The sequence below is a fragment of the Zeugodacus cucurbitae genome, chromosome 4, assembly GCF_028554725.1.
Source record: "Zeugodacus cucurbitae isolate PBARC_wt_2022May chromosome 4, idZeuCucr1.2, whole genome shotgun sequence".
Lineage (NCBI taxonomy): Eukaryota > Metazoa > Arthropoda > Insecta > Diptera > Tephritidae > Zeugodacus > Zeugodacus cucurbitae.
Genome location: NC_071669.1, coordinates 20,317,415 through 20,343,422, shown reverse-complemented (window position 1 = coordinate 20,343,422; position 26,008 = coordinate 20,317,415). Strand labels below are relative to the sequence as shown.

The following is a 26,008-nucleotide window of genomic DNA, read 5'->3' as shown; positions in this document are numbered from 1 at the left end:
CAACAAATCGACAAGTTGAGTTTCGCATGCGAATTTCGCATACGGTAGGTGGTGTCGAGTTCCGCCCTCTACAGCGCGCCGACAGCAGTTAGACGCTGGTGGTCAGTGGCCGCTGCTTGCTCACTGTTGACTCGTGGTGTTGGTGGTCCCTGGTGCGTCCCTGCTGTGTGTGCTCCGAACATAGAGGTGTGTAGTGTTGATCACTTCCTTACGGCCATGAATGGGCTTAAGCGGCTGCTGATAAGGCTACCATGTAGATTAGTAAGCTAGCAAGTGTTTCTTTTGCGTATGGTAGTACAGCAGAGGGTGCATAGAGGTCAGCTTTAGGGGAATGTGAGACTTATTTACTTAACTCTACTATACGGAATTCCGCTAATGGTTTTCGGAGTGACCTTAAGATACTTTGCTCAATCCGTACAGTATCCGGTTCAGACTCTCACATTCTTTACTTAATAAGGTATTCTTGCCCTACCGCTGAACCGTAACATCTCCTTTAGATCGTTTCCGATGCTTCGTTTATTTAACAAATATGGATACTGGACTCTTTGGAATCATTTAAAGTTTTTAAACTGGATATACGGCTGAAGAAGAGGGATTCTGGGTCAGGGGCCAGGGAATACTCTATGTATTATACTACACTACCTCCTAGTTGTTTGACATTGGCTTGATATAGAAAATTCAAAGCAAAGTCTGGTCTCTCGAAGAGTAGTAGAGAGAGCTTTATACCGATATATATATATTTGGTAACTTTGGTTTGAAAATACTGGGTTATTGCCGTATAGCAGAAGAAAATATTCCCCAAATAATTTTGGAGAAGCATTCTACTATATAATCTTAGAACGTCTCATGATCATTTTCATTTTCAACCTGGGACTAGTCTGGGAACTCATATGGATCTCGAGATCCCAACCCAGCTGAGTCATATTCTTGATTGGTTTAAGTTCAGTTGAGAGGAGAAAAAATTATCTATCCATTATCCAGTTCACCCCTTTTGCAATATTTTAATACACCGCCCCATTTAATCATATTCTTAGGGGCATAAACTCTATACACTAAGTGCCAAGTCTGCCTCTTCACAATCATTGAGCATTTAATTGATACTTTTAAGTTGGAACTGCACATCAATTATGAAACACTGCCCCGAAGCTCAGCAGTTTTTATGGCAAATCACTGACTATGCATTTATTAATGTCTTCGATTTGGTTTATCTATAATTTTTGTGCATCCGCAGGCAGTGAAGCGATCACACGCTCTGCCTCTGACAAACGAGTAGGAAATGAAACGTCTCCTCTGCTGTCTAATTGTTCAGGTGAAACTTGATAAAGTATGCAATAGAGAGAGCGTAATAAATGTGGACATGTGAATACGCAAAGTTCGTTGTGATCTTGAACAAGGAGTTCAAGACTTCAGTTTGATTGTCACATTTTATCCCTTGGTTCAATGGAACAGCTGTCTTTTTGAGGAATTCTACAGTATTATCTACCGAATCTATATAAACCGAAGTATGATTATTTGAATAGATCTTTCCATAGGAGATGAAGAAGATTCTGAGTCGATCAATTGAAGTCCAACGAGCTATAAAAGAGATAGGTGCGCAAATTATTGACATACACTATGGTTCGTGGATAACTGAGTTTCGATCTCGGTTGTGACAATATTAAAATTTCGTGGACTTTGGTTTAACGTTCCGTAAGAGAGTTGCGGACGATCACCGGTTGTAGTCGAGCTCAACAGGTTTCCGGATATACGAAAATTTGGATTCCGGTGGAGGCCTTGGTCGATTTTCGTGTGTCGTTTTGGGAAGTTACTTGGAACTTGGTGGATCGATGTAGGAAGTTTCCTTGACAATTACTGTACAGCGAAAGGTTCTTTCAAATGTTTCCTTAAATACTCTCAATGCAGGGTATGGAATGCTCGGAGATCTTCTTTATATTCTATTCATTTTACCTACTTCTAGAAATATAGACAGTCTTTCCAATACCTTTGACACTTCATAAATCAACAATGCCATCGTTTTTGGCACCAAACATCATCTATCTCATAGTTACTTGAGCTCTGCGGTTGCTTTTATTCAAAAGGAATTCACTCGGAAGCCGTTGAAATCAGGTCGCGCTGACAAAATAAACGAAAGCACTGAACAGAAGCAACGCAAAAAAAAATAAGAAAGCCGTACAAAAATAACAAAGATGCCGTGTTTTACACCTACAAAGCAGCAGAGCAAACAAATGCATGCACATTAGTCGCTTTATTGAGATCCTGATGATGCTGGTATGTAGTTAGCTAGCCGCCGTTGGGACGCTACAACAAACAAATATGGAATGTGGAATTTTTTATTGAACGAATTATTTTCTGTTAATTGTCAAAGGCGTTTGGTTTAAGTGGTTTTCGTGCATTTTTATAAACATCTCTTAATTTTCCATTGCTGCTGGATAAAACAATATTGGCTGACCCGAGGATGCAGTAGTGCGTGTGACTCGCCCGCCAATGCCAATGATTATCACAGAGCCACAATCGCCGACTGGACCGAAGTCGCAAGCACAGGCTGAGACTGAGAGACTTAAGCGAAGACGATATCGAAGTCACAGTCGAAGTTGAGGTATCAGGCTCAGCTGTAAGCTGCAAAGCTTCCGCCACAATGGCTGGCATGCCGACCGAGCGAACGAGCGGTCAACAAATCCTCATGCCGACTGGGCTGAGGTGTTACACCATTTGGCACGATTTGCCATACAAACACACGAACTGTTTATGCTAAAGGGTCCGCCGTAGACCGAGTGGCAGCGTTGCGGTGCACAAACAAACCGACTATCAGTGTGGTTGGATATGTACTTAGTCCCACTGGCCAATGGCGGCATTATTTTTCGCTCTATCCAAACTTCAGCAGAATTTTTACCGCGTCTCTTTCAATGACGACGGTATAAAATGGACTTTAAGAGTCCGATCTCGCGTCAGTCTTTGATGAGTCAAGTCTTGGTACCCTGAAAATGGCTATCACAATAACGAGACGAAAGTTCACTGTTTCGTATGGCAGACCCCAATTGAAGGTGCGCGAGGTAGCTGTAACAACAGACACATCCAAGGACCTGGTAGGTCATATTGGTATGAGAAATCTGTCGTCGCTAGGTCGTGGTGCTTCGAAGGAGACAAAGGCAGTCCAATTTGCAGGATAGGTCTTGACCATAATTTATGTGACCTACATCGACTATTTGAAGAAGGCCAAACCGTTCCAGGGACTCTACTATGTCGAGTTTTTGAAGCGATTCTATGCCGACCTTGGGAAAAGAGACCTTTTCTGCAGACCTCCAGAAGAAGTGTTTCTAAGACGGCCTAAACTGGGTCAGGGGTGCTTTGTTGTTTTTCTTTTGTAAGCTGATTACTTATCGGGCGCCCTCGTGGATATCTTCGGAAACTGAAAGAAAACCGGGCAACGCAAGGGGAGCGCGGTAGCTACCATAAGACATAGTATAACGCGCAGTGAAGGTGTTTCGGTGGTGAATGTATTGCTGTAGCTGTTGTTGTTGCTGCTGCTGTGCGCGGTTGCATGATGCAGTCGCATCGATCGCATCGATCAGTTAGTTTCGCATGGCTTTGACTTGGCTTAGTCAACATGCCTGCAAACAAAATGGAATTAAGACAACAACAACGACGAAAAATAGTCGCATACAACGGCATAAAGTCAAAATCGCATGTGCATTGCGGTGTCAGGCAGCAGCAAAGCGGTAATGAAATTGTGTTGCCAACAACAACAGCAGCAACACATGCAACTTATGCGAACGTCAGCACATTAACAGGATTGTCACATGCGAGCTAAGCTAAAAATCAGGATACCACCACAACACCACACACACACATGCATTTGCACGAAATTGCTTGGCCCGCAATGCGTGTGCGATCAAGTGGTCGGTCGGTCGGTCAGCGGCCAAAAGCGACGACCAAAAACTCGCGTTCAACATGAAAGGCTACAATCGCGGTGCTGCACAGCATAACACAAAAAAACACAAACAACAACAAAAAATGCAAAAAACGAAGAGCCACAGCAACAGAAGTGAGCAATGCAAGAAAAATTGTCGGCGGCAATTCATTTAACATTTTAATGACGCAAATGAATTTAATTTAGAATCTTCTTCGCATACTTGAGAGGTGTGAATAATTATTTTGTACAAATGCGTGTAGCAGGCCCCGAGGGAAATAATGTACATACATATGTATGTATAGCAGATACTCGCGGTAGACGCAGATTTTGTTGTGGACAAAAGTAGATGGGAACCTTCGTGTAGCCTATGTGCGGTGTCTTCTAAGCCGATATCTCATCACTTTGTTAGTCTTCGGAGTGAACTATGAATCCTGAAGATTTGCTAATTTACGGGTCGTATTATTCGAATTCGAATTCGAATATTTGTAACAAGAAACTCCTGTCCAAATTCTTGACATAAGCATGGCAAAGTATTTTATCAAAAAGTATTCATCATTCGTGCGGAGGTCCACCTTTGTCGTAGAATTTACAGCCAACGAAAATTGGTAGGAAAAAATGTTTAATCTTTCCTAAAATCTCAGAACAATTTAGTAAACTACTATATTTTCGGTTATATTAACTGTTCCTAGTCGCCGGACTAACGACTGCATTTAAACTGGGTGTTGAACCACAAAGTCATCGACGGTAACCAGAGAGTAGACGAGATTGCCAAGAGGGTCGTAAAACTGTCATCTGAAAAAGATCTACATAGATAAACCCATCACTGTCGATATGTTGATCTGGACAGGAACATGTCAAGAAATATTAAAGCTCGTTGGAGGGATCTACCGGGTTGCAAAACCCCAAAAGTTATGTGTAAAGCGGTACACCAAAAGTACACCAAATTCCTGTTAGTACTCGATAGAAAAAAATATAGGGACGTGATTGACATACCTTCTCAGTGTGGCTTTAGACCTGGAAAATCAAAAACAGACCAGATATTCACCATGCGCCAAATATTGGAGAAGACCCGTTAAAATAGGATCAACACACCATCACTTTGTTGACTTTAAAGCTGCTTTCGACAGCACGAAAAGGAGCTGCCTTTATGCCGCGATGTCTGAATTTGGTATCCCCGCAAAACTAATACGGCTGTGTAAGCTGACGTTGAGCAACACCAAAAGCTCCGTCAGGATCGGGAAGGACCTCTCCGAGCCGTTCGATACCAGAAGAGGTTTCAGACAAGGTGACTCACTCTCGTGTGATTTCTTTAACCTGATGCTGAAATGTCAAAAAAGGCACTAGGAAAAGCATGGAGTATCTCTTGTGCGCTTATCCTTCAGTTACAAGGTAACGCTTCAAGTATTTTGGGAGCCAGCAGTATAAAAAACTGGAAAAGGAGTTCCGTCACATAGTCAATGATGAGTCTTCATTTAGATATCGCAGAAGCTTCATTTATTCTTTGCATTAAAGATCGGTACATATGTATATTTTTATTATGTACATATTCAAGTGAAACGGGGTGTATATTTCATCTGCGAAGCATATCTTCAGAAGAATTAATAATAATAAGGAATATCTACAGAGAAGCTTCACATATTTTCTTAAAAAAACCTATCCGTTAATGGTGATGGATGAGGTGATTTCTTAAATGTTTATACAATAGAAATACAATATAACTTCCATTGCCGAGATATTTGTTCAATTAATATATTTTTTATTCGGGATTCGGTACTTTACCGAAATAAGGTTAGAATACAGTACAGTACAGGTTTCTCTAAATTGACGGCTTCAGGGTATACAGTTTCATAAGTTCATATTGTTCACATTTCCTGTGACTTTAATAAAGGAGGAGCGAATTCGCATAGAATTGATTGAGGAACTTATATTTCGGATATTTGAAGGTAAAAAATGCTGACATCTACGTGGTGCAAAGTTGGGATGGAATAAATAAAAAAAAAGTCACGATTTGTAAGGTTCGATAATGAATAAAAGATTATTTTTTTGGGTTAGCATATCTACAATTTGTTGAATGATCTCGTAATGAATGAACTTAAAACTGGTCCTGAGCCAGAAAAAGGGATAACCCATTTTCACATCATTATTTATTTATCACAGACGTTGAGTAATAGCCATTCCTAAGGATCACCACGATTAGAAAGAGAACTATGTGCTAGAAATCATTTATTTCTTATAACAATACAATTAGAATTTCTCAGTCACCATATTGATCAAATTTGTTTTCACTGTTTCCTCCTACAAAACTGTAAATCCCAACGAAAGAACGTCGAAAATATATAGGTTCAGGGCGTTGAAAGTCTTAAGATTATATTTAATTCTAGAAATTTAAATAGACTATGTTTATATCGTATATGTAGTTTGAGAATTAATATATACAGTATAAGTCCAGAATCAATGTTGGTTCATTTAGGCTTCCGCAAAAGGAGGTAATATGATCACTTAAATCAACAGTTTTTTCATATAACTTAAAGTACGCGATTTGTTTGCATTCTACGCTCTTCATTTACATTTTCTTTCCGTTCTGCTTTCCAATCTCTATCCACTAGTTACAGCCACGAATCACTTACGAGCTATGAATATGTTTTCCGAATGTTATTACCACAAACATGAACGCATGCAAGCCGAATCAAACAATGCGCCGCCAGTGAAGTGAAAGAAAAACAAGTGAAAAATTGAATTTGTAATGAACATGATCAATCTAATCTGAACTAATTTCCGCACCGACCAACCGAAGAATGCCTGCCTGCGATTCGCCACATGGTGCTAACGCTACCAAAAGGCCACCGAACGCAAAGAGAAATTGCCGAAATGGTAGTCGGTTGGTAGTCAATGATGAGCAAACATTATTTCAGAAATTTGGCTAAATCATGCAAAACTGATTTCCGACAACCATTCACAAAACCAACAGCAACAGCAACATTAACCGTGGTAGTCCAACAACATATTTTTTGTTGTTTCTTCTAGTATTCTCGTGCGTCGCACTAATCTCTTTTACATAATTTTTGCCAAATCATGTTGAAAGTTAATTAAAACAGAAATTTATCACACTCTTTACTGTTGTTAGTGATCTTTAGCGCGATCGGCAATGGGAAAAATCATGAAGTTCAACATTTTATGCAGCGATTTTCGAATTTGGTGTTTTTTATAGTCTCTTGTTCATATTTTATAGCCATTGTATGTGTTCGGACATTAGACGAGCTATTAGAGCCACTGGTCTAACTGTTGTTGATCAACCGCTGATCGCCGGGGATCATACAAGTCAGGCTAAACAAATGATTCGGACACAGCGGGTATGTAACGTATCTTCAAAGTGTGTGGCGCCGCCTCCTTTTTTCGGGGGCAATGTATATGGAAACAATGGTCCACCAAATCTTCATAAAAACATATATAATTCTTGTGAATTGAAAGTGATCGTGACATGTACAAGTTGTGGTATATCATATATTGTAGTTGGGGTTTGGTAAAAGTAGGCGCAAATTATTGTAAATTCATTGAAATAATTCTACACATAAAGAAGAGGTTTATTGAAGGAAAAATGTGTAACTATTTACAAGAAGAAGCTTTAAATTGATATTAAATGGCAAATGCATCGAGCCTTTGAGTGTAGAACACGATCTCTATCATCTAGTCTTTCAAGGTGATCGAGACTGAAATTGTGTTGGCATATTTTTTAGTGGAACATTGTAGAGACTTTCTTAATGCGAGTAATTGCGCTGAACTTGGAGCTTTCGCTCCAATAATAACTCAGGTGGAAGAGTCCTTAATGTCTTGGATAGGATCCGGTTATTTTGATGAAAATAATCTGTCTCTTGGTTTCTCTGTTTTCAAAAAGTCATGGTCCTCAAATTATCAGCAGTCAGCAATTCAGTCTGAATTGGAAAGAACGAAAGCGAGTTATTAGCTTAAACCTTTATATTGGGTAAAGAATCAAAGGCTGGCAAAGCAAAGTTGTAAGTTGTTGACCTCCATTTAGTTGGAAGAATCAAGAGGAGCAGGGGCTATCTTTATGCAGATAATGAACGAAAATTCACGTTCTGTAAATAATGTAAGAAAGCCATATTATGTTCAGTGATAAGGCCCACTTCTGGGTCAAAATTGCCACATTTTTGACGAAGAGCAACCTGAAGAGATCCAAGAGCAGCCATTTCATCCAGAAAAAACAATGGTTTGGTTTGCGAGCGAAATTATGCCGGTGAGAACGTAACCATCAAAGTCGACCGTTTCCGCGCCGACGTTTTGTCGATTATCAATTTGACGCCTGAAAATTAAGTTCATGATCTCGGTGACATTTGGTTTCAACAAGATGGTGCCACTTCCAACACATCGCATCAATTAATGGATTTATTGAGAGAACACTTCGGTGAGCAGATAGTTTCACGTTCTGGGCCGGTGGATTGGCAACCAAAATAGTGTGATATCACAGTGTCAGACTTTTTTTCTATGGGGATATGTAAATTCTAAAGTCTGTGCGCACAATCCCGCTTCGGTTCATGCATTGGAGTAAAACATCACGCGTGTCATTCACCAGTTACTAGTTGAAATGCTCGAACGAATAAAACGTACAACGAACGGTTCGAACGGATCATCTGAGGCGTAGCTGCAGGCAACATTTGAAAGCCGTCATTTTTAAAAAATAAATGCCAAGAATGTTTTAAGGAATGATAGTAAACATTTCCCATTAAATTTGAATAGGTGATGTTCCGTTAATAATCTGGCTGTCATTAATGAAGCAGTTGACATTCTGCTCCGAGGTGCCTGGTAACAGCGCAATCGCTGCGGCTGTGGGGTCTTTTTGACACGGAGCGGGAGCGTAAGAGGCTTTTCGAAATACTCTCGCTGTAATTACTGTAGTGCAGACTGAACATTATCCAATAGGCACACAAATAACGTGGTATCATCCAGAGACTTTCTCCTACAATCTCCAGCGTTCGCCAAACTGGATTGAAACATTCGGAAGACATACCTTCAGCGGATTTAGCGAATACAACTTTTTTTTTATTTTTTTCCTGAACCATCAACATCTCAAGAATATTGTGTTAAAATTTTAGGACATTCGGAGAAAAACTAACGAAGTTACAGCAGGTTGAATAACGGTACCTCCAGCTACCTGCGCTGAGTATACAAAACTTTGAATCGATCTTCCCAAATATGTAATTTTTAAAGTCGGTGACCAGCCTACAGAAAAAACTACTGCATCGATCATTTTTAAATTTTGAACAAATATTCTACATATATATAGCTCTCGAATGACGTCGAGTTTTTCCAAAAATTACTAACAATTTTACAATAACAAATAGGTCGATTTTTTCGTCTAAAATCGTCATTTTGGCTTGAAAATGGCACCAAAAATTTAAAAATTGAAAGATTAAAAAAAATCGACGTCAATTGAAAGATAAACCAATAAACTAAAGAAAGCATTTTGATTTTTTGGTTTCGGATGATCCAGTGATGCTGTAGGCTGGTCACCGCACAAACACTTTTTTCGAGGTGCCTGCAGAGATCGACGATAAATCCGTTATTCCTCGCTATTTTTCGATAAAACTCTTTTTAAGTATCCTTCAAATGTTGTACTTTCATATAATAATAAGTAAAATAAACCTACAGCAATAATTTTTTCTAAAAAAATTCATGAAAAAAGGTCTTTTTTCGACGAAACAAACCTTACCCCCCCTTAAAGCGAGTTTAGGTGGGTAGGTAAAGTGGATGTCAAGGGACTATAACCTCCTGACACTACCATGTCCTCTCTGAACTATCCTGTGGTCTTGATAAGTTATTCAATTCAACATATTTTATAAGTGCAAATTCGGAGACATCGTCAAGAAAATCGTGACCGATCGTTGTCTTTCTTTTCCAGTGCAAAGCCTTGTATTCTCATGGAAGTTGTTCTACAGTCGCCAATTCTTCAATTACTTGGCAGCTTCTACAGTAATCACTGTATGGTGTCCCCAGTCTTCCAAACAGATGGTGTCTTAAGTCGTTCCTTTTAAATTTCAATACTCGGCATGTGCGGCCCTTATTATATTCAGGCCATGTTTGTCTGCTTGTTAAGAAAGTCAGGGATTGCTTCCACCGAGACTCGGATATGTTTATGACAGATTTGTCTGTTAAATATCTACAAGAGGCCTGAGGCATATGTACATATTCCTTCTTTATCGGGATTTAGTTGTAAGGACTAGTCTTGCTAGTTCATCCGCTTCACAGTATCCTGGAATGTTTCTGTATCCTGGAAGGGTGTACTCTTTGGTCCTTATAGTGAGCCCTTGATTTTTTGAACAAGCAAATAAGTGTATGTCGCATAAGAAATAGAAATAGATTATCAGTTATACTTCATCATCTTTAATCATCTTTATTTTTAAATTCATCAAGTTTACATTATTCTTACTTTCTTTTTAATCTTTTATCAAGAGAGCCGAACTCAAACTTAGCGAGTAAGCATGAAGCGAATAGAAGACGGCTATTAATGAAACCTTTAAGCAGGAAACTGTCTTAATAAAGCAACTACTTAATTTCAGAAGAAAGTTCATTTAGTTAAATATTTCTCACTGTAATTACTTTATAATTACTAACTGTCTGTCTGTATGCATATATGTAAATTTAAAAAGTAAAAAAAAGCAACAATGATTAGTTATGTCCGAGATGGCGACGAAACAACTCAAGTGGTGACAATTACTCCACCGAAAATTACATACTTGAATATGTATTACGTTGACAAGCTATAGCTACCAATTTTTTCGAAAGCTTCACAGGCATACATACACAAATAAACATAAATACAACGAACGGTGAGTAATGAGTGACAAGACAAAATGTGAAAAAAAAATCAAAAACTACTGGGCTACATCGAGCATGAGTGTGTGTGTATGTAGTAGTAGTAGTAGCAGCAGCTGCTCAACATTAAACACTCAACATTCGGTTGTCAATTTGTGTCCAATTGTGGCTTTTGTCGACTATTCAACTGCTTTCTTCGAGCGTTTGTCAGCATGTAAATGGCATTTTTCGCATGTTAAATAGTTGTTGTTGTTGTTCTTTTGCTTTTTGTAATTTTTCGGTTTTTTGTTTAGGCATCTATAATTAAATTTGACTTGATAGGCCCCTCATTGAAAGTTTTAATTTAACGCTTGTCAAATTGTCCACTTGAATAATCCATTCTCGCTGCGAAACAGCACCAAGTGCATGGCTTGTCCAATTACATGTCATAATGCTGCTGTGGAGGTGAGTTCGTAAGCGAGGAGCGAGTGTGTGCGTTGATTGTTTTCATTCAGTGTTATTCAAATTATGAATTTTGAGCGCCATTTAAGCAGGCAGGCGGACAGTAAGTCTAGCTTGACAGCAAAAGATTGACTGATGGACTTTCAACTTTCCTTGTGACGCTTACGATGTTGTTATTTTTGTTGTTATCTATTGATTCACAAGCTTGTAATACTATCAGAAAAAAATGTAAATTATAAGAAGTTCTTTGCGGCGCTTTATAGCCGCCAACAAAGAGCAAATCAATACGTTTGCACTGAAGAATGCTAGAAGTTCACACGTGAGTTGAATGAGTATGTGTACATATATGAGGACCGACTGATAAATCCGTCAATTTTAGATGATTTTAATAAAATTCGGTAGACTGTGCACTCACACCCAACAATGGGTTAACATTTTGGATAAGAAAAACCTCCATAATTATAGAATAAATATTTAGAGATTTTCCAAATTGAAGAACCCGAAAGTTGTTCGAAAAAATAAACACAAAACACCTTCATAATTCGAATTGTAGCTCCTCTGAAGCTCGAAGGGATATATTATATTGGAATCAAACAAAACTCGGCCGACTTTAAGCATCAACATATTCAAGCGTTCATTTCTCAAATTCTATTTCAATGCATAAAAATAAAATCGTGTTAGTAATAAAACTTTAAAGCTCCTAAGTTGCCTTTTCAAAGGATGGTAGTGGTTGAGAGAGCTACAAAATTTCAATAGACAAATGAGGGTGTACTGTCTTCCGGTGGACATAAACAGGAGTCGTATCACTCAAGTTACCCAATATCCTATCATAGTCTAACGAGGCTTCGGGATATAGAAGAGGCACTGGATTTTATATCTGGGATATATTTGTGTTTCTATTTTAAAGTCTTTACTGGTAAACTCACCTAATTAGGAGAATATTCAATTGTATTATCCTATAGATTGTAGGAACTTTATTTACTAGTATCTTTAGTAAGCATACAAAAGTTAGCTTTAGGATCAACTAATGCCAAAATTGACGTGAGTACTTGCTGACAACGGCCTTACCCCAAGGTGCTCAAAAGCACAGCGAATCCAATCCCTGCGTTGTGCCTTTGTGCCACCTTGGTAGGGTTCGAGGCTCATTTACTCTACTGTCTTTGAATTCGGCTTCCGGTTGCTATGCAACTCCACATTGATCCATACATCACGATACTTCGAGTCCGCATGAGCAGGTTGAAAGAAACACCAAGTTTTTCTCTCCGTGGTACCAGAATTAAGTCATCGGTGGGACCTTGTAGCCGAAAGTACTACCAGTTAAGCTTCCAAGCTTCGCGGTTTTCTCGATGATTTGGGCGAAGTTGCTCAAAATTGTGTGAACTTTTTCACTTTATTAAGACCACAGAGTGGTTCAAAGATGACTCCCAAAGGCCTAGGTGAGTCGTTTGACAACCACTTAACCTACGCTACCTACCTAAGCTTCCATACTGCTCTACCAACATCTAACCGTTCAATAGGTCAACTAATCCCCATTCCCCGAAGGTCCCTAGGTCCGCGTATATCGGGCATATACCCAATCCTCAACAAGCGCCCTAAGCTTCAGGATCAATGTAAAAATATTTCTCGTATTTTCTCTTGATATCAGATTTTTGAGATGGTCGCAAGTACGATGAAAAGTATATAACAGATGACAGCTGAGATTTTGGAAACTTTTTAGATAATTTACATTGTAGAAAAAGTGAGGCTCGAGATAAATGAAAGAGGTTTTGAGTTATACATAGGGATGCAAACGATGTATCGATGTTTTTGAAACATCGATGTTTTCGTCAAAAAGCATCCATGTCAGCCATCGATGTCTTGAATCTAAAAATATCGTTGCATCGATGTCACTTTCAACGATGTTTTACATACAAATTTGACTTCACACTCTTTCGGGTATTAACTCGAAACCCTCTATTTGGATACGCTTTATTACATTGGAATTCGATTTTTGTAAAATACGGAGATTATGATTTATTTATACAATTTAATTCTGGCGTAGGCTACTGCGTTAGATCAGAGATTCAAATTACTGCATTTTAAAAATGCTATGGCTAAAAGAAATAATTTTTTTGTTTCATAAAAAATTCAAAGAATCGCGCTGATACAACGGAATCTTCGGATGAGTGTGAAACAGAATACTCGTTTGATATTTGGAGCCAGAATAAACATTTGGTCCACGAAAAGGTGAAATGTAAGCTGTCAAATTTATCTACAATTACAGGGACGGAAGGTTGAAGAGAAATGTATCTCGGCTGTTACCCCTACCAATGAGAAGCCAATAGAGTTTTGGTTGACATGAATACTGTGTTTCCGGAGTTGTATAAATAGGCTTATTACTATTTACACATTGTGGCCACTTCAGTGCCGAGTAAAGGACTGTTTTCTAAACGCAGGGCACCTATCACGCAGAAGTAAAATCGAAAAGAAATGACAGTGAAAAAACTTTCCATGTCGTTGTTTTGAAATTCTGTTATTTATTGAGAAAAAACTTTAATGCCAAGTGAAATAATATGTATCAACTTAAGACGTACTACATTTCATTTATTTATGCTTCTGCTTCTGTATCCCTTTGCTTTTCACACTAAATTTAAAATAAGTTAAAAAAGTTCAAAAATACATCGATGTTTCGATGTATCGATGTTTTAATGGCCGATGTTTGTGATTTCGATGGGTTTTGAAGAAACATCGATACATCGAACCATCGATGTTTCATTTCACGATGTTTGCATCCCTAGTTATACATGATTTAGATCATATCGCCAAATAAAGAGATAAATCTTATTGTGAGATAAAAGACATTGTTCGCCCGTTCTATTGAAAAATATATGGTATTTACTGAATCTAGAGAAAGTCTGTTATTTAGAGGTTATGAAAATAAATTATAACCTAAAGGTATAGAAGAGAAAGAATATTTTCTGGAAAAAAAATGAAATTTACAACGCACTGTCTTATCAAACCACACTCGTACATTAATATGTTAAAAACCATCGAACTCTATTGAATAACACGTGTAAATCAATAATTACTATCCTGTAGCGGAGTGTAAGTATATGAAAACTACGAACACACAGACTTATCTATTATTCACCTTTTGTTGATTGAAAAGCGTCAGCGATCAAGAGAAATGTCAAGTTTCTTTGGTAAAATTTTCGAAATTCGCTGCTGCTGCCAGCGGACAGAAATTAATGATCCAGCGATGACCAGCATTATGGTAACTGTTATAATTTGATTTTTATTGTGTATTTTCAATTAACTGCTGAACCCGTCTTTTGTTGGTGTCGAAAAGCTTACCTTTCATCGAATGTCCATTTTCTGTGTTTAAACGCCATGCCTTTATTGCTTTTGTTGTAGTTGATCCTATTCTTGTACGTTCATACATTATTTAAAGGTTGTTGAAACTAATCTTTAACATGTAAACAAGAATTTTCCATAATTATGAAAATTGAGAGTCATCGTTGGTTTATTTCATGGTTCATAGTAGATCGTGAAAGGTTTAAGATGACCATGTTCTCGAATGTGAGATCAAGGTATTCGCAAGTTGTTAGAGCAGCTTATTTAATTGATGAAGTTAGTGACAGTTGTTAGGAGATGAACATACATTATCTTTTTTTCAGAATTAGTAAAGAACCTAAAAAGGTTTTGAATATAAATTAAATAACCTTAGAAGAACTCCTTATCCGACGTAATTTTTGTCGAATCTCGAATCTCTTTATTCTATGGTTTTGATATATTCGTTTTACGTTTAGATTTGAATTACCAGATCTTTTACTCACCTTAACCATTATCTGTTCAATCTTTAAGACTTATCGTCTTTTTTGAAGAGCAGTAAGATGCTCTACCTCTCTCTCTATTTTTATCCAGGAAAGCGCTGTGAACAAAGACAGCATTCCTCACAATTATTTGAAATAAAATAATTAATATTTGGCTTTATGAGATTATTTAGTGGCTCAATTAAATATATATATGATGTCTAAAACATAATGAAAGATGAACACCTAGCCACAGGATATCCAGATGAACTCATCTCCTTATTCTCTATAACTTTAAAGACATGTTCGAAAGGATTCAACGGAGTGACATTCCAGAAGAAATTGATTAGATGATTCCACCTCGTCTTCCCTCATGCGTTTTTTTTGCGTGGATGCCGATGGAACAATGGCAAGTAAGAACCCCAACGGCTAAGGAGAGGTAAACTTTACTGAAGGCGAAAAGATCGGTAGATCTGGCGACTGCGCAAGTAGTAAACCATCTGCCCAGTAGTAAACCGCAATAGGACAACGGTGTTCGTACAGTGAGACTGACGCTCCTGACCTTGCAAGCTCATCGGCATTACAATTACCCGAGGATCCGCTGAGGCCAGCAATAGACCATCTAAACGAAAAGTATAACGATGCCACTGATAGTGAGGATAAGCATTTCTTAACCAACCCTGAGCGCATAATCAGCGAACTCAAGGCTAGTATCGCCTCTCTACTATCAGAGTGGATCGTTAATTCCTTAAAGGTTAGTGCGCTTTGAGGCAACATATCCACTAACTAAGGTTGATGCGCAGTTACCGACAGTAAACTCTCCCAAATTTTACCGCGCCTCTACTCCAGCGACTCCTTCGCACCCAAACGTTCCAGGCACGCACTCTTCTACAAAGCCGGATTCCCTAAGTCTGATAGCAGCTTTCGCGGTCAAGCACCTTCCAGCTACGTCAACGGGTGTGATATGCAGTTACGCGTTAAGTGCCAAGGTTAGTATCGTCCGAAGTGTGCCACCCTTACTTACGCTCGCTTGTTGAACGCTTACTAGCTTTTTAGCTAGCTTCAAGACAACACACAAGTGTCCTATAGAACATTATAGGCTTGTCTATTCTTGGTGAGAGGCCAGCAATATAAGGTTACCGAGGCAACGCGGACTCATCTGTAGTTGTCATTGTCTCCGAATGATGAAGGACAGAGTTCGGTTTTTGTTCGTCGAGATAGGACTTTACTTTTCCGGTGCCTACTCAGTCCAGAGTTCCATTTGTTGAGTCACGTGTTTCTAAATACCTATTTCTTGGAATTTTATATACATACCGTTATTTATGACATTTTCCGTCCATTTCATAAATAAAACATTACATAAATTTGATTCTCAATTTTAGTTTTTAATTATATTGCAGAGTTTGGTTACTTTCATTTTAATTTACAGTTAATTGCACTAAGTTACTTAAATATCATAAATTTGAGAGCATAAAATTATTATATAATACATAACGAGAGCGCTGTTTTCACAGCTTGCTATATAAGTTGATACATCTATCTCTCTTAAAATATACCGTTAAAGACTAATCACTTCGCTTTGCTATATATATTACATACAACTTCAATCCCTTAGAATTGCATTAATCAGACTTGGGAATCCTGCGTACTGTACTTGGGTCAACTCTCATACTCAGATCTGCTCATTCCTCATCATTCGTCGCATCCTCATTGCACCGCCCACCATTCTCCACATCCTGCACTACATTTATCTCCTCTTCTGATAGTTTGGAATGCATTGTGTTCGTCGGCGAGGGTGTGCCGGAGTGAGAAAGTGGTGAGTCAGCCGCAGCGTCTTCGCCACCGCCCGCCAGCAGCTTCGACTGTTGAGCAGCGGAGACAACCTGTCGCGTGAAATTGAGCGCAAGCATTGCCTCGGACAACACAGGATTCACCACCATTGAGCGGAAGGCGCTATGCTCACCGCCCATTAATAATGGAACTGATGCTGTGTGCGATGGAAAGACCAACGCCGGTGGTGGTGGCGGCTGCGGAAGTGAAGCTTTTGATTTCGTTGGGTCGCTGTTGAAGTGCATCGCTTCGTGTTGTTGTTGGTGTTGCTGCTGCATATTCATGGTGTTCATATGAGATTGCTGTCCGTCCTGATTTCCTGTAGGGATGAAAGCGTTCACCAGTTTGTGTGTATAGTCCAGCGTATGATTTGTTACACCCGTTGGCAAGCCGTAATAACTGTTCGCCTTGTTGTTGTTGTTGTAATTCTCCACATCCAACAAATGATGCGGCCGTTGTGTGTTGACTGGTGAATGGTGGCGTTGCATCGGGCCGTGTGTCTGGTGTGGTGAGTCGGTACTCCCCCGCTGTTTCAGCTGACTGACCCGCTGATGTCGGCGCCATTTCGCTCGTCTGTTGGAAAACCAAACCTAATGTTGATCAATACGAAAAATACAATTTGTTAGTTGGTAAAATGGTTCTAGGAGTAATTAAACACGGTTGCGTGAGGTGTTTCGAGTAGGAAGAGGACTTTCGAGGAAACTAAGATGGAAGATATACTTAGATTTTATGTTTATATATATATATAGACCGTAATACTAAGATACGTTGTGGGAAAGCGGTCTTAGACTTTGTTACCGAGAGCTGGGGAAGGAAATAATTAATGAAAGCACTTTCTGAGCGAAGCTTTTATAATGAGTTCTATCCTTATAAACATAATGTTCCTAAAGCTGCCAAAAAATTGTATAGACTTCAAATATTCTGGATAAAATCGGCGATTCAGTTTCTGAGCTCTCCTCGTCGGTTCCGCATTTAGATTTTAGAGAAGGTCGGTAAAGCAATATGAATATGAGATCCCAGAAAATATTTCTTACTACTGAAGTAGAGCCCACATAGGGCTAAAAGAAAGGACATGTAAAAGTACTAACCTTCCTACTTTAACAATGTGGGTTATTGTTAAGATCGGTGAAGAGTAATACTAAATCTCTCCTGACTAGGTGAACTGACTGTGAAACGATGAATCGGCCTATCGATCTAAGATCTGTAGACATTATAAAACTGGAGATCAAGAAGAAATATAAACGACATTCAAACAATAGTCAAAGGATCCTATCACATAATACATTCTATCTGAGTTGGAACCATGCGAAGAAAAATTAAATACTAGTTTTCACTCTCTCGGGGATAGCAGCTAATTTAACTCTTGGTCTTTCAAATGCACACCTATAGGGTAAATACCAAGCAATTGGAGGCTTCTGAAGGTATTTCGAAGAGAATATACATATGTAAGTCTGATGGAGACATCCTAACAGTAGCCTTCTCTCCTAGTCTTTTTGGAATATTCTCAATCTCAAATTTCAATTCTTAATTAATTTCTACTATATATACCAAGATTAGTTAGACTCTAATGTATCCACTTGTTCATTAAGGAACTATCATAAAATTCTATATTACTGAGGTTTTTTTTATAAAAATAGCTCCATTATTTTTAAATTAGCTTGATATAGCACCCACCTGAACTCTCGCTTCACTTAGCGCAGTGCGCGCTGCTAATTTCTCTCTTGTGCTCACACAAGGGTAATGTGACTTCTCGAACTCCTTTTCCAGCTCATCCAACTGTTCGGAGCTGAATGTGGTGCGATTGCGACGAAATTTGGGTTGATCGCTGTCATCCGTATCAGAGTCCTCGCCTTCAATGTCTGCAAATAATATATCAATTTTAGTATGCGTTAGAAAGATTAGCGTCAAACCAAATCTAGACATACCGATCATACGACTCGCATCCGGTGAACCCAGTGTCTCGTGACTACCCGAACCGGGTGATATTGCTGGTATGGAAATGCTGGAATTTGTCGGCGTTAGACTACCAGATGGCAAGCTATGTGGAAAACCTCCACCAACACCAGCAGCGCCCGCTGTTGCTGCGCCAGGCGCCCAGAGGTGAGGTGGTGGTGGTGGTAAGCTCGACGGCCAAGTTGGGAAGCCAGGATGCGTGGGATGCATGTAAACGTAACTGGTAGCGCGCGCAAATTCCGCTGCAGCACGTTCTGCAGCGCGATTTCGTAATATGCGATTGATGGAGGATACGGAGGGCGCTGTAGCATTCGTGCAAACACCTGGAAGGAATTATATTTGGGAATTTGTATATAGAGACATTAATCATTATCTAAATTTTAGTTTCAAAGAGAATTCTTAACTGTCGTTGCAATAACCTTAAGCGATGATTCTTAAAAAGGTATTTCGACTCTCTGGCAACCGACTAGTTTCGTCTAGTTTTTAATTCCTTTCGAATTACTTTATTTGACTCTCATAAAATTAGCCAGAAAAATGATAATCTTGGGATTCCGTTCCCATGTACATTGTTATAAAACCCAGACTAGGCGGTTCTTAACCGGGAGATACCATTGAATAATGGGTAATAAATTTTGAACCATTTTCCTCGGGTATTTTTAGTTAAATCTAATGGTAGATTTAGATACAATTTCCGCTGTTGCTTTAAAAAATATTTTCTCCGATCCAACATAAGATGTGATTGATTTTGAACCATTTTTTGGTGTATTTCCCAACTTTAAAACAAGGACAAGACGAAATATCTCCTGTCATCAAACAAACAGTCAGCGCATTCGCGACTTGACTCCAACATCACTGTTGACAGACATTAATTTGAAGTTGTAGATAATTTCGTCTACCTTGGAACCAGCATCGACAACATCAACATTGTTAGCATTGAAATCCATCGAAGAATCACTCTTGCCAACAGGTGTTAATTTGTACTGAGTAGGGAATTGAAAAGTAAAGTCATCTCTCGACGAACCAAAATCAAACTCTACAAGCCATTTACCTTTATGGTGCAGAAGCATGGACGATGTCAACATCCGAAGAGACGACACTAGGAGTTTTCGAGAGAAAGATTTTACTGAAGTTTTACGGCGACAATGACATACTTAGTGCAGCGAATCAAGAAACAGCCCCAACGCTGGCTAGATCACGTTGTCCGAATGGCAACAGCTGTGAAAGTGCTCGATGCAGTACCCGTAGGTTGGAAAGACCAGGTGGAGAAGGACCTGGCAGCACTTGGTATCTTCAATTAGCGCCGATGTTGCTCGGAAAAAACATTTTCTCAAATCTAAATTATCCAAAATCAGTTAAAAATATCGAAGGCAGAACTCCGATCCTTCAATAATGCAGTAGATTGTATTGCCGTTGAGACGTTCCCTTCTTCAGACCAAGCATAACAGGTCTCAGCTTCATATTTCTTCCAACTCTTTACGAACAAGTTGGATTTTCTGCAAATTTCGGCAAAAAAGGAGGAGAGTAATCTTACCGGAAAAAGGTACTTTGGAGCCTTGAAATCTTCTCAGTGCCAGAAAAAATTAAATTTATTTACAGGAAGCATCAATAGTGCTAGCTGTTGTTGTTAAGTTTAATTGCAATTGACGTTTTGCATGTGTTCTACCATATCTACAGTGTCCAATTGCCTGTTTAATTACAAACAATGAGAAGAAGCAGAAGAATGGAAGTAGAAATGGGATAACTGGAAGCTGTGCGGAGCAACTACGAAGTATTTTAGTGTGATCGGCGCGTAGAGTCCACGACGAGACAGCAATTTGATGTGAACGATCGATATCAAAACCAATTTGAATGCGGTGACTGACTAAATGTCTTGCAAGCTCATCGGCATTACAATTACCCGAGGATCCGCTGAGGCCAGCAATAGACCATCTAAACGAAAAGTATAACGATGCCACTGATAGTGAGGATAAGCATTTCTTAACCAACCCTGAGCGCATAATCAGCGAACTCAAGGCTAGTATCGCCTCTCTACTATCAGAGTGGATCGTTAATTCCTTAAAGGTTAGTGCGCTTTGAGGCAACATATCCACTAACTAAGGTTGATGCGCAGTTACCGACAGTAAACTCTCCCAAATTTTACCGCGCCTCTACTCCAGCGACTCCTTCGCACCCAAACGTTCCAGGCACGCACTCTTCTACAAAGCCGGATTCCCTAAGTCTGATAGCAGCTTTCGCGGTCAAGCACCTTCCAGCTACGTCAACGGGTGTGATATGCAGTTACGCGTTAAGTGCCAAGGTTAGTATCGTCCGAAGTGTGCCACCCTTACTTACGCTCGCTTGTTGAACGCTTACTAGCTTTTTAGCTAGCTTCAAGACAACACACAAGTGTCCTATAGAACATTATAGGCTTGTCTATTCTTGGTGAGAGGCCAGCAATATAAGGTTACCGAGGCAACGCGGACTCATCTGTAGTTGTCATTGTCTCCGAATGATGAAGGACAGAGTTCGGTTTTTGTTCGTCGAGATAGGACTTTACTTTTCCGGTGCCTACTCAGTCCAGAGTTCCATTTGTTGAGTCACGTGTTTCTAAATACCTATTTCTTGGAATTTTATATACATACCGTTATTTATGACATTTTCCGTCCATTTCATAAATAAAACATTACATAAATTTGATTCTCAATTTTAGTTTTTAATTATATTGCAGAGTTTGGTTACTTTCATTTTAATTTACAGTTAATTGCACTAAGTTACTTAAATATCATAAATTTGAGAGCATAAAATTATTATATAATACATAACGAGAGCGCTGTTTTCACAGCTTGCTATATAAGTTGATACATCTATCTCTCTTAAAATATACCGTTAAAGACTAATCACTTCGCTTTGCTATATATATTACATACAACTTCAATCCCTTAGAATTGCATTAATCAGACTTGGGAATCCTGCGTACTGTACTTGGGTCAACTCTCATACTCAGATCTGCTCATTCCTCATCATTCGTCGCATCCTCATTGCACCGCCCACCATTCTCCACATCCTGCACTACATTTATCTCCTCTTCTGATAGTTTGGAATGCATTGTGTTCGTCGGCGAGGGTGTGCCGGAGTGAGAAAGTGGTGAGTCAGCCGCAGCGTCTTCGCCACCGCCCGCCAGCAGCTTCGACTGTTGAGCAGCGGAGACAACCTGTCGCGTGAAATTGAGCGCAAGCATTGCCTCGGACAACACAGGATTCACCACCATTGAGCGGAAGGCGCTATGCTCACCGCCCATTAATAATGGAACTGATGCTGTGTGCGATGGAAAGACCAACGCCGGTGGTGGTGGCGGCTGCGGAAGTGAAGCTTTTGATTTCGTTGGGTCGCTGTTGAAGTGCATCGCTTCGTGTTGTTGTTGGTGTTGCTGCTGCATATTCATGGTGTTCATATGAGATTGCTGTCCGTCCTGATTTCCTGTAGGGATGAAAGCGTTCACCAGTTTGTGTGTATAGTCCAGCGTATGATTTGTTACACCCGTTGGCAAGCCGTAATAACTGTTCGCCTTGTTGTTGTTGTTGTAATTCTCCACATCCAACAAATGATGCGGCCGTTGTGTGTTGACTGGTGAATGGTGGCGTTGCATCGGGCCGTGTGTCTGGTGTGGTGAGTCGGTACTCCCCCGCTGTTTCAGCTGACTGACCCGCTGATGTCGGCGCCATTTCGCTCGTCTGTTGGAAAACCAAACCTAATGTTGATCAATACGAAAAATACAATTTGTTAGTTGGTAAAATGGTTCTAGGAGTAATTAAACACGGTTGCGTGAGGTGTTTCGAGTAGGAAGAGGACTTTCGAGGAAACTAAGATGGAAGATATACTTAGATTTTATGTTTATATATATATATAGACCGTAATACTAAGATACGTTGTGGGAAAGCGGTCTTAGACTTTGTTACCGAGAGCTGGGGAAGGAAATAATTAATGAAAGCACTTTCTGATGAAGCTTTTATAATGAGTTCTATCCTTATAAACATAATGTTCCTAAAGCTGCCAAAAAATTGTATAGACTTCAAATATTCTGGATAAAATCGGCGATTCAGTTTCTGAGCTCTCCTCGTCGGTTCCGCATTTAGATTTTAGAGAAGGTCGGTAAAGCAATATGAATATGAGATCCCAGAAAATATTTCTTACTACTGAAGTAGAGCCCACATAGGGCTAAAAGAAAGGACATGTAAAAGTACTAACCTTCCTACTTTAACAATGTGGGTTATTGTTAAGATCGGTGAAGAGTAATACTAAATCTCTCCTGACTAGGTGAACTGACTGTGAAACGATGAATCGGCCTATCGATCTAAGATCTGTAGACATTATAAAACTGGAGATCAAGAAGAAATATAAACGACATTCAAACAATAGTCAAAGGATCCTATCACATAATACATTCTATCTGAGTTGGAACCATGCGAAGAAAAATTAAATACTAGTTTTCACTCTCTCGGGGATAGCAGCTAATTTAACTCTTGGTCTTTCAAATGCACACCTATAGGGTAAATACCAAGCAATTGGAGGCTTCTGAAGGTATTTCGAAGAGAATATACATATGTAAGTCTGATGGAGACATCCTAACAGTAGCCTTCTCTCCTAGTCTTTTTGGAATATTCTCAATCTCAAATTTCAATTCTTAATTAATTTCTACTATATATACCAAGATTAGTTAGACTCTAATGTATCCACTTGTTCATTAAGGAACTATCATAAAATTCTATATTACTGAGGTTTTTTTTATAAAAATAGCTCCATTATTTTTAAATTAGCTTGATATAGCACCCACCTGAACTCTCGCTTCACTTAGCGCAGTGCGCGCTGCTAATTTCTCTCTTGTGCTCACACAAGGGTAATGTGACTTCTCGAACTCCTTTTCCAGCTCATCCAACTGTTCGGAGCTGAATGTGGTGCGATTGCGACGAAATTTGGGTTGATCGCTGTCATCCGTATCAGAGTCCTCGCCTTCAATGTCTGCAAATAATATATCAATTTTAGTATGCGTTAGAAAGATTAGCGTCAAACCAAATCTAGACATACCGATCATACGACTCGCATCCGGTGAACCCAGTGTCTCGTGACTACCCGAACCGGGTGATATTGCTGGTATGGAAATGCTGGAATTTGTCGGCGTTAGACTACCAGATGGCAAGCTATGTGGAAAACCTCCACCAACACCAGCAGCGCCCGCTGTTGCTGCGCCAGGCGCCCAGAGGTGAGGTGGTGGTGGTGGTAAGCTCGACGGCCAAGTTGGGAAGCCAGGATGCGTGGGATGCATGTAAACGTAACTGGTAGCGCGCGCAAATTCCGCTGCAGCACGTTCTGCAGCGCGATTTCGTAATATGCGATTGATGGAGGATACGGAGGGCGCTGTAGCATTCGTGCAAACACCTGGAAGGAATTATATTTGGGAATTTGTATATAGAGACATTAATCATTATCTAAATTTTAGTTTCAAAGAGAATTCTTAACTGTCGTTGCAATAACCTTAAGCGATGATTCTTAAAAAGGTATTTCGACTCTCTGGCAACCGACTAGTTTCGTCTAGTTTTTAATTCCTTTCGAATTACTTTATTTGACTCTCATAAAATTAGCCAGAAAAATGATAATCTTGGGATTCCGTTCCCATGTACATTGTTATAAAACCCAGACTAGGCGGTTCTTAACCGGGAGATACCATTGAATAATGGGTAATAAATTTTGAACCATTTTCCTCGGGTATTTTTAGTTAAATCTAATGGTAGATTTAGATACAATTTCCGCTGTTGCTTTAAAAAATATTTTCTCCGATCCAACATAAGATGTGATTGATTTTGAACCATTTTTTGGTGTATTTCCCAACTTTAAAACAAGGACAAGACGAAATATCTCCTGTCATCAAACAAACAGTCAGCGCATTCGCGACTTGACTCCAACATCACTGTTGACAGACATTAATTTGAAGTTGTAGATAATTTCGTCTACCTTGGAACCAGCATCGACAACATCAACATTGTTAGCATTGAAATCCATCGAAGAATCACTCTTGCCAACAGGTGTTAATTTGTACTGAGTAGGGAATTGAAAAGTAAAGTCATCTCTCGACGAACCAAAATCAAACTCTACAAGCCATTTACCTTTATGGTGCAGAAGCATGGACGATGTCAACATCCGAAGAGACGACACTAGGAGTTTTCGAGAGAAAGATTTTACTGAAGTTTTACGGCGACAATGACATACTTAGTGCAGCGAATCAAGAAACAGCCCCAACGCTGGCTAGATCACGTTGTCCGAATGGCAACAGCTGTGAAAGTGCTCGATGCAGTACCCGTAGGTTGGAAAGACCAGGTGGAGAAGGACCTGGCAGCACTTGGTATCTTCAATTAGCGCCGATGTTGCTCGGAAAAAACATTTTCTCAAATCTAAATTATCCAAAATCAGTTAAAAATATCGAAGGCAGAACTCCGATCCTTCAATAATGCAGTAGATTGTATTGCCGTTGAGACGTTCCCTTCTTCAGACCAAGCATAACAGGTCTCAGCTTCATATTTCTTCCAACTCTTTACGAACAAGTTGGATTTTCTGCAAATTTCGGCAAAAAAGGAGGAGAGTAATCTTACCGGAAAAAGGTACTTTGGAGCCTTGAAATCTTCTCAGTGCCAGAAAAAATTAAATTTATTTACAGGAAGCATCAATAGTGCTAGCTGTTGTTGTTAAGTTTAATTGCAATTGACGTTTTGCATGTGTTCTACCATATCTACAGTGTCCAATTGCCTGTTTAATTACAAACAATGAGAAGAAGCAGAAGAATGGAAGTAGAAATGGGATAACTGGAAGCTGTGCGGAGCAACTACGAAGTATTTTAGTGTGATCGGCGCGTAGAGTCCACGACGAGACAGCAATTTGATGTGAACGATCGATATCAAAACCAATTTGAATGCGGTGACTGACTAAATGTCAAGTAAGAAGACGCGAGCGCATACGCATGCGCAGCAGAACTAACCGAAGCGCACAAACAATGCGAAGCTAACATGAATGAATGGAGAGAGGAGGCATTTGAGATGATCTTCACCACCAACTTCAAGTGCAGTGTCTGCTGAGTTGTTGTTGTGGCACGTTGACCAAGCGACTGCAGTGTGACAGCTGCGCCGAAAGAGGTAATACCGAAAATCCAACGGATCACTGAACGCCGTTCAACCGCATTTACATATCAATCTTTCCACATGCGAACGCGTGTCTTCGTGCTTCCGCGCCG

General features: G+C 39.6%; 2 protein-coding genes across 3 annotated transcripts in view; both read right to left on the bottom strand.

Annotated features, from left to right (window-relative positions):
* Positions 1-16,373: 16,373 nt before the first annotated feature.
* On the bottom strand, positions 16,374-19,603 carry LOC128921418 (visual system homeobox 1-like). The gene is made up of 4 exons (XM_054229064.1): positions 19,573-19,603; positions 18,726-19,076; positions 18,475-18,659; positions 16,374-17,390 (listed from the first exon to the last, which is right to left on the bottom strand). The coding sequence occupies exons 1-4, from the start codon at positions 19,601-19,603 to the stop codon at positions 16,653-16,655; spliced, it is 1,305 nt and encodes a 434-aa protein (XP_054085039.1). The 3' UTR covers positions 16,374-16,652.
* A 1,860-nt stretch (positions 19,604-21,463) lies between these two features.
* The window catches only part of LOC105216625 (paired box protein Pax-2a), a 33,304-nt gene continuing 28,759 nt past the window's right edge, over positions 21,464-26,008 (bottom strand). Inside the window, exons 4-6 of one of the 2 annotated variants that reach the window (XM_011191222.3) lie at positions 23,815-24,165; positions 23,564-23,748; positions 21,464-22,480 (exon numbers count right to left, since the gene is read on the bottom strand). In XM_011191222.3, the coding sequence (XP_011189524.3) occupies positions 21,743-22,480; positions 23,564-23,748; positions 23,815-24,165 (1,274 nt within the window). In that variant the 3' untranslated portion in view covers positions 21,464-21,742. The remainder of the gene's footprint in view (positions 22,481-23,563; positions 23,749-23,814; positions 24,166-26,008) is intronic. The other variant, XM_011191230.3, reaches the window with a different exon arrangement.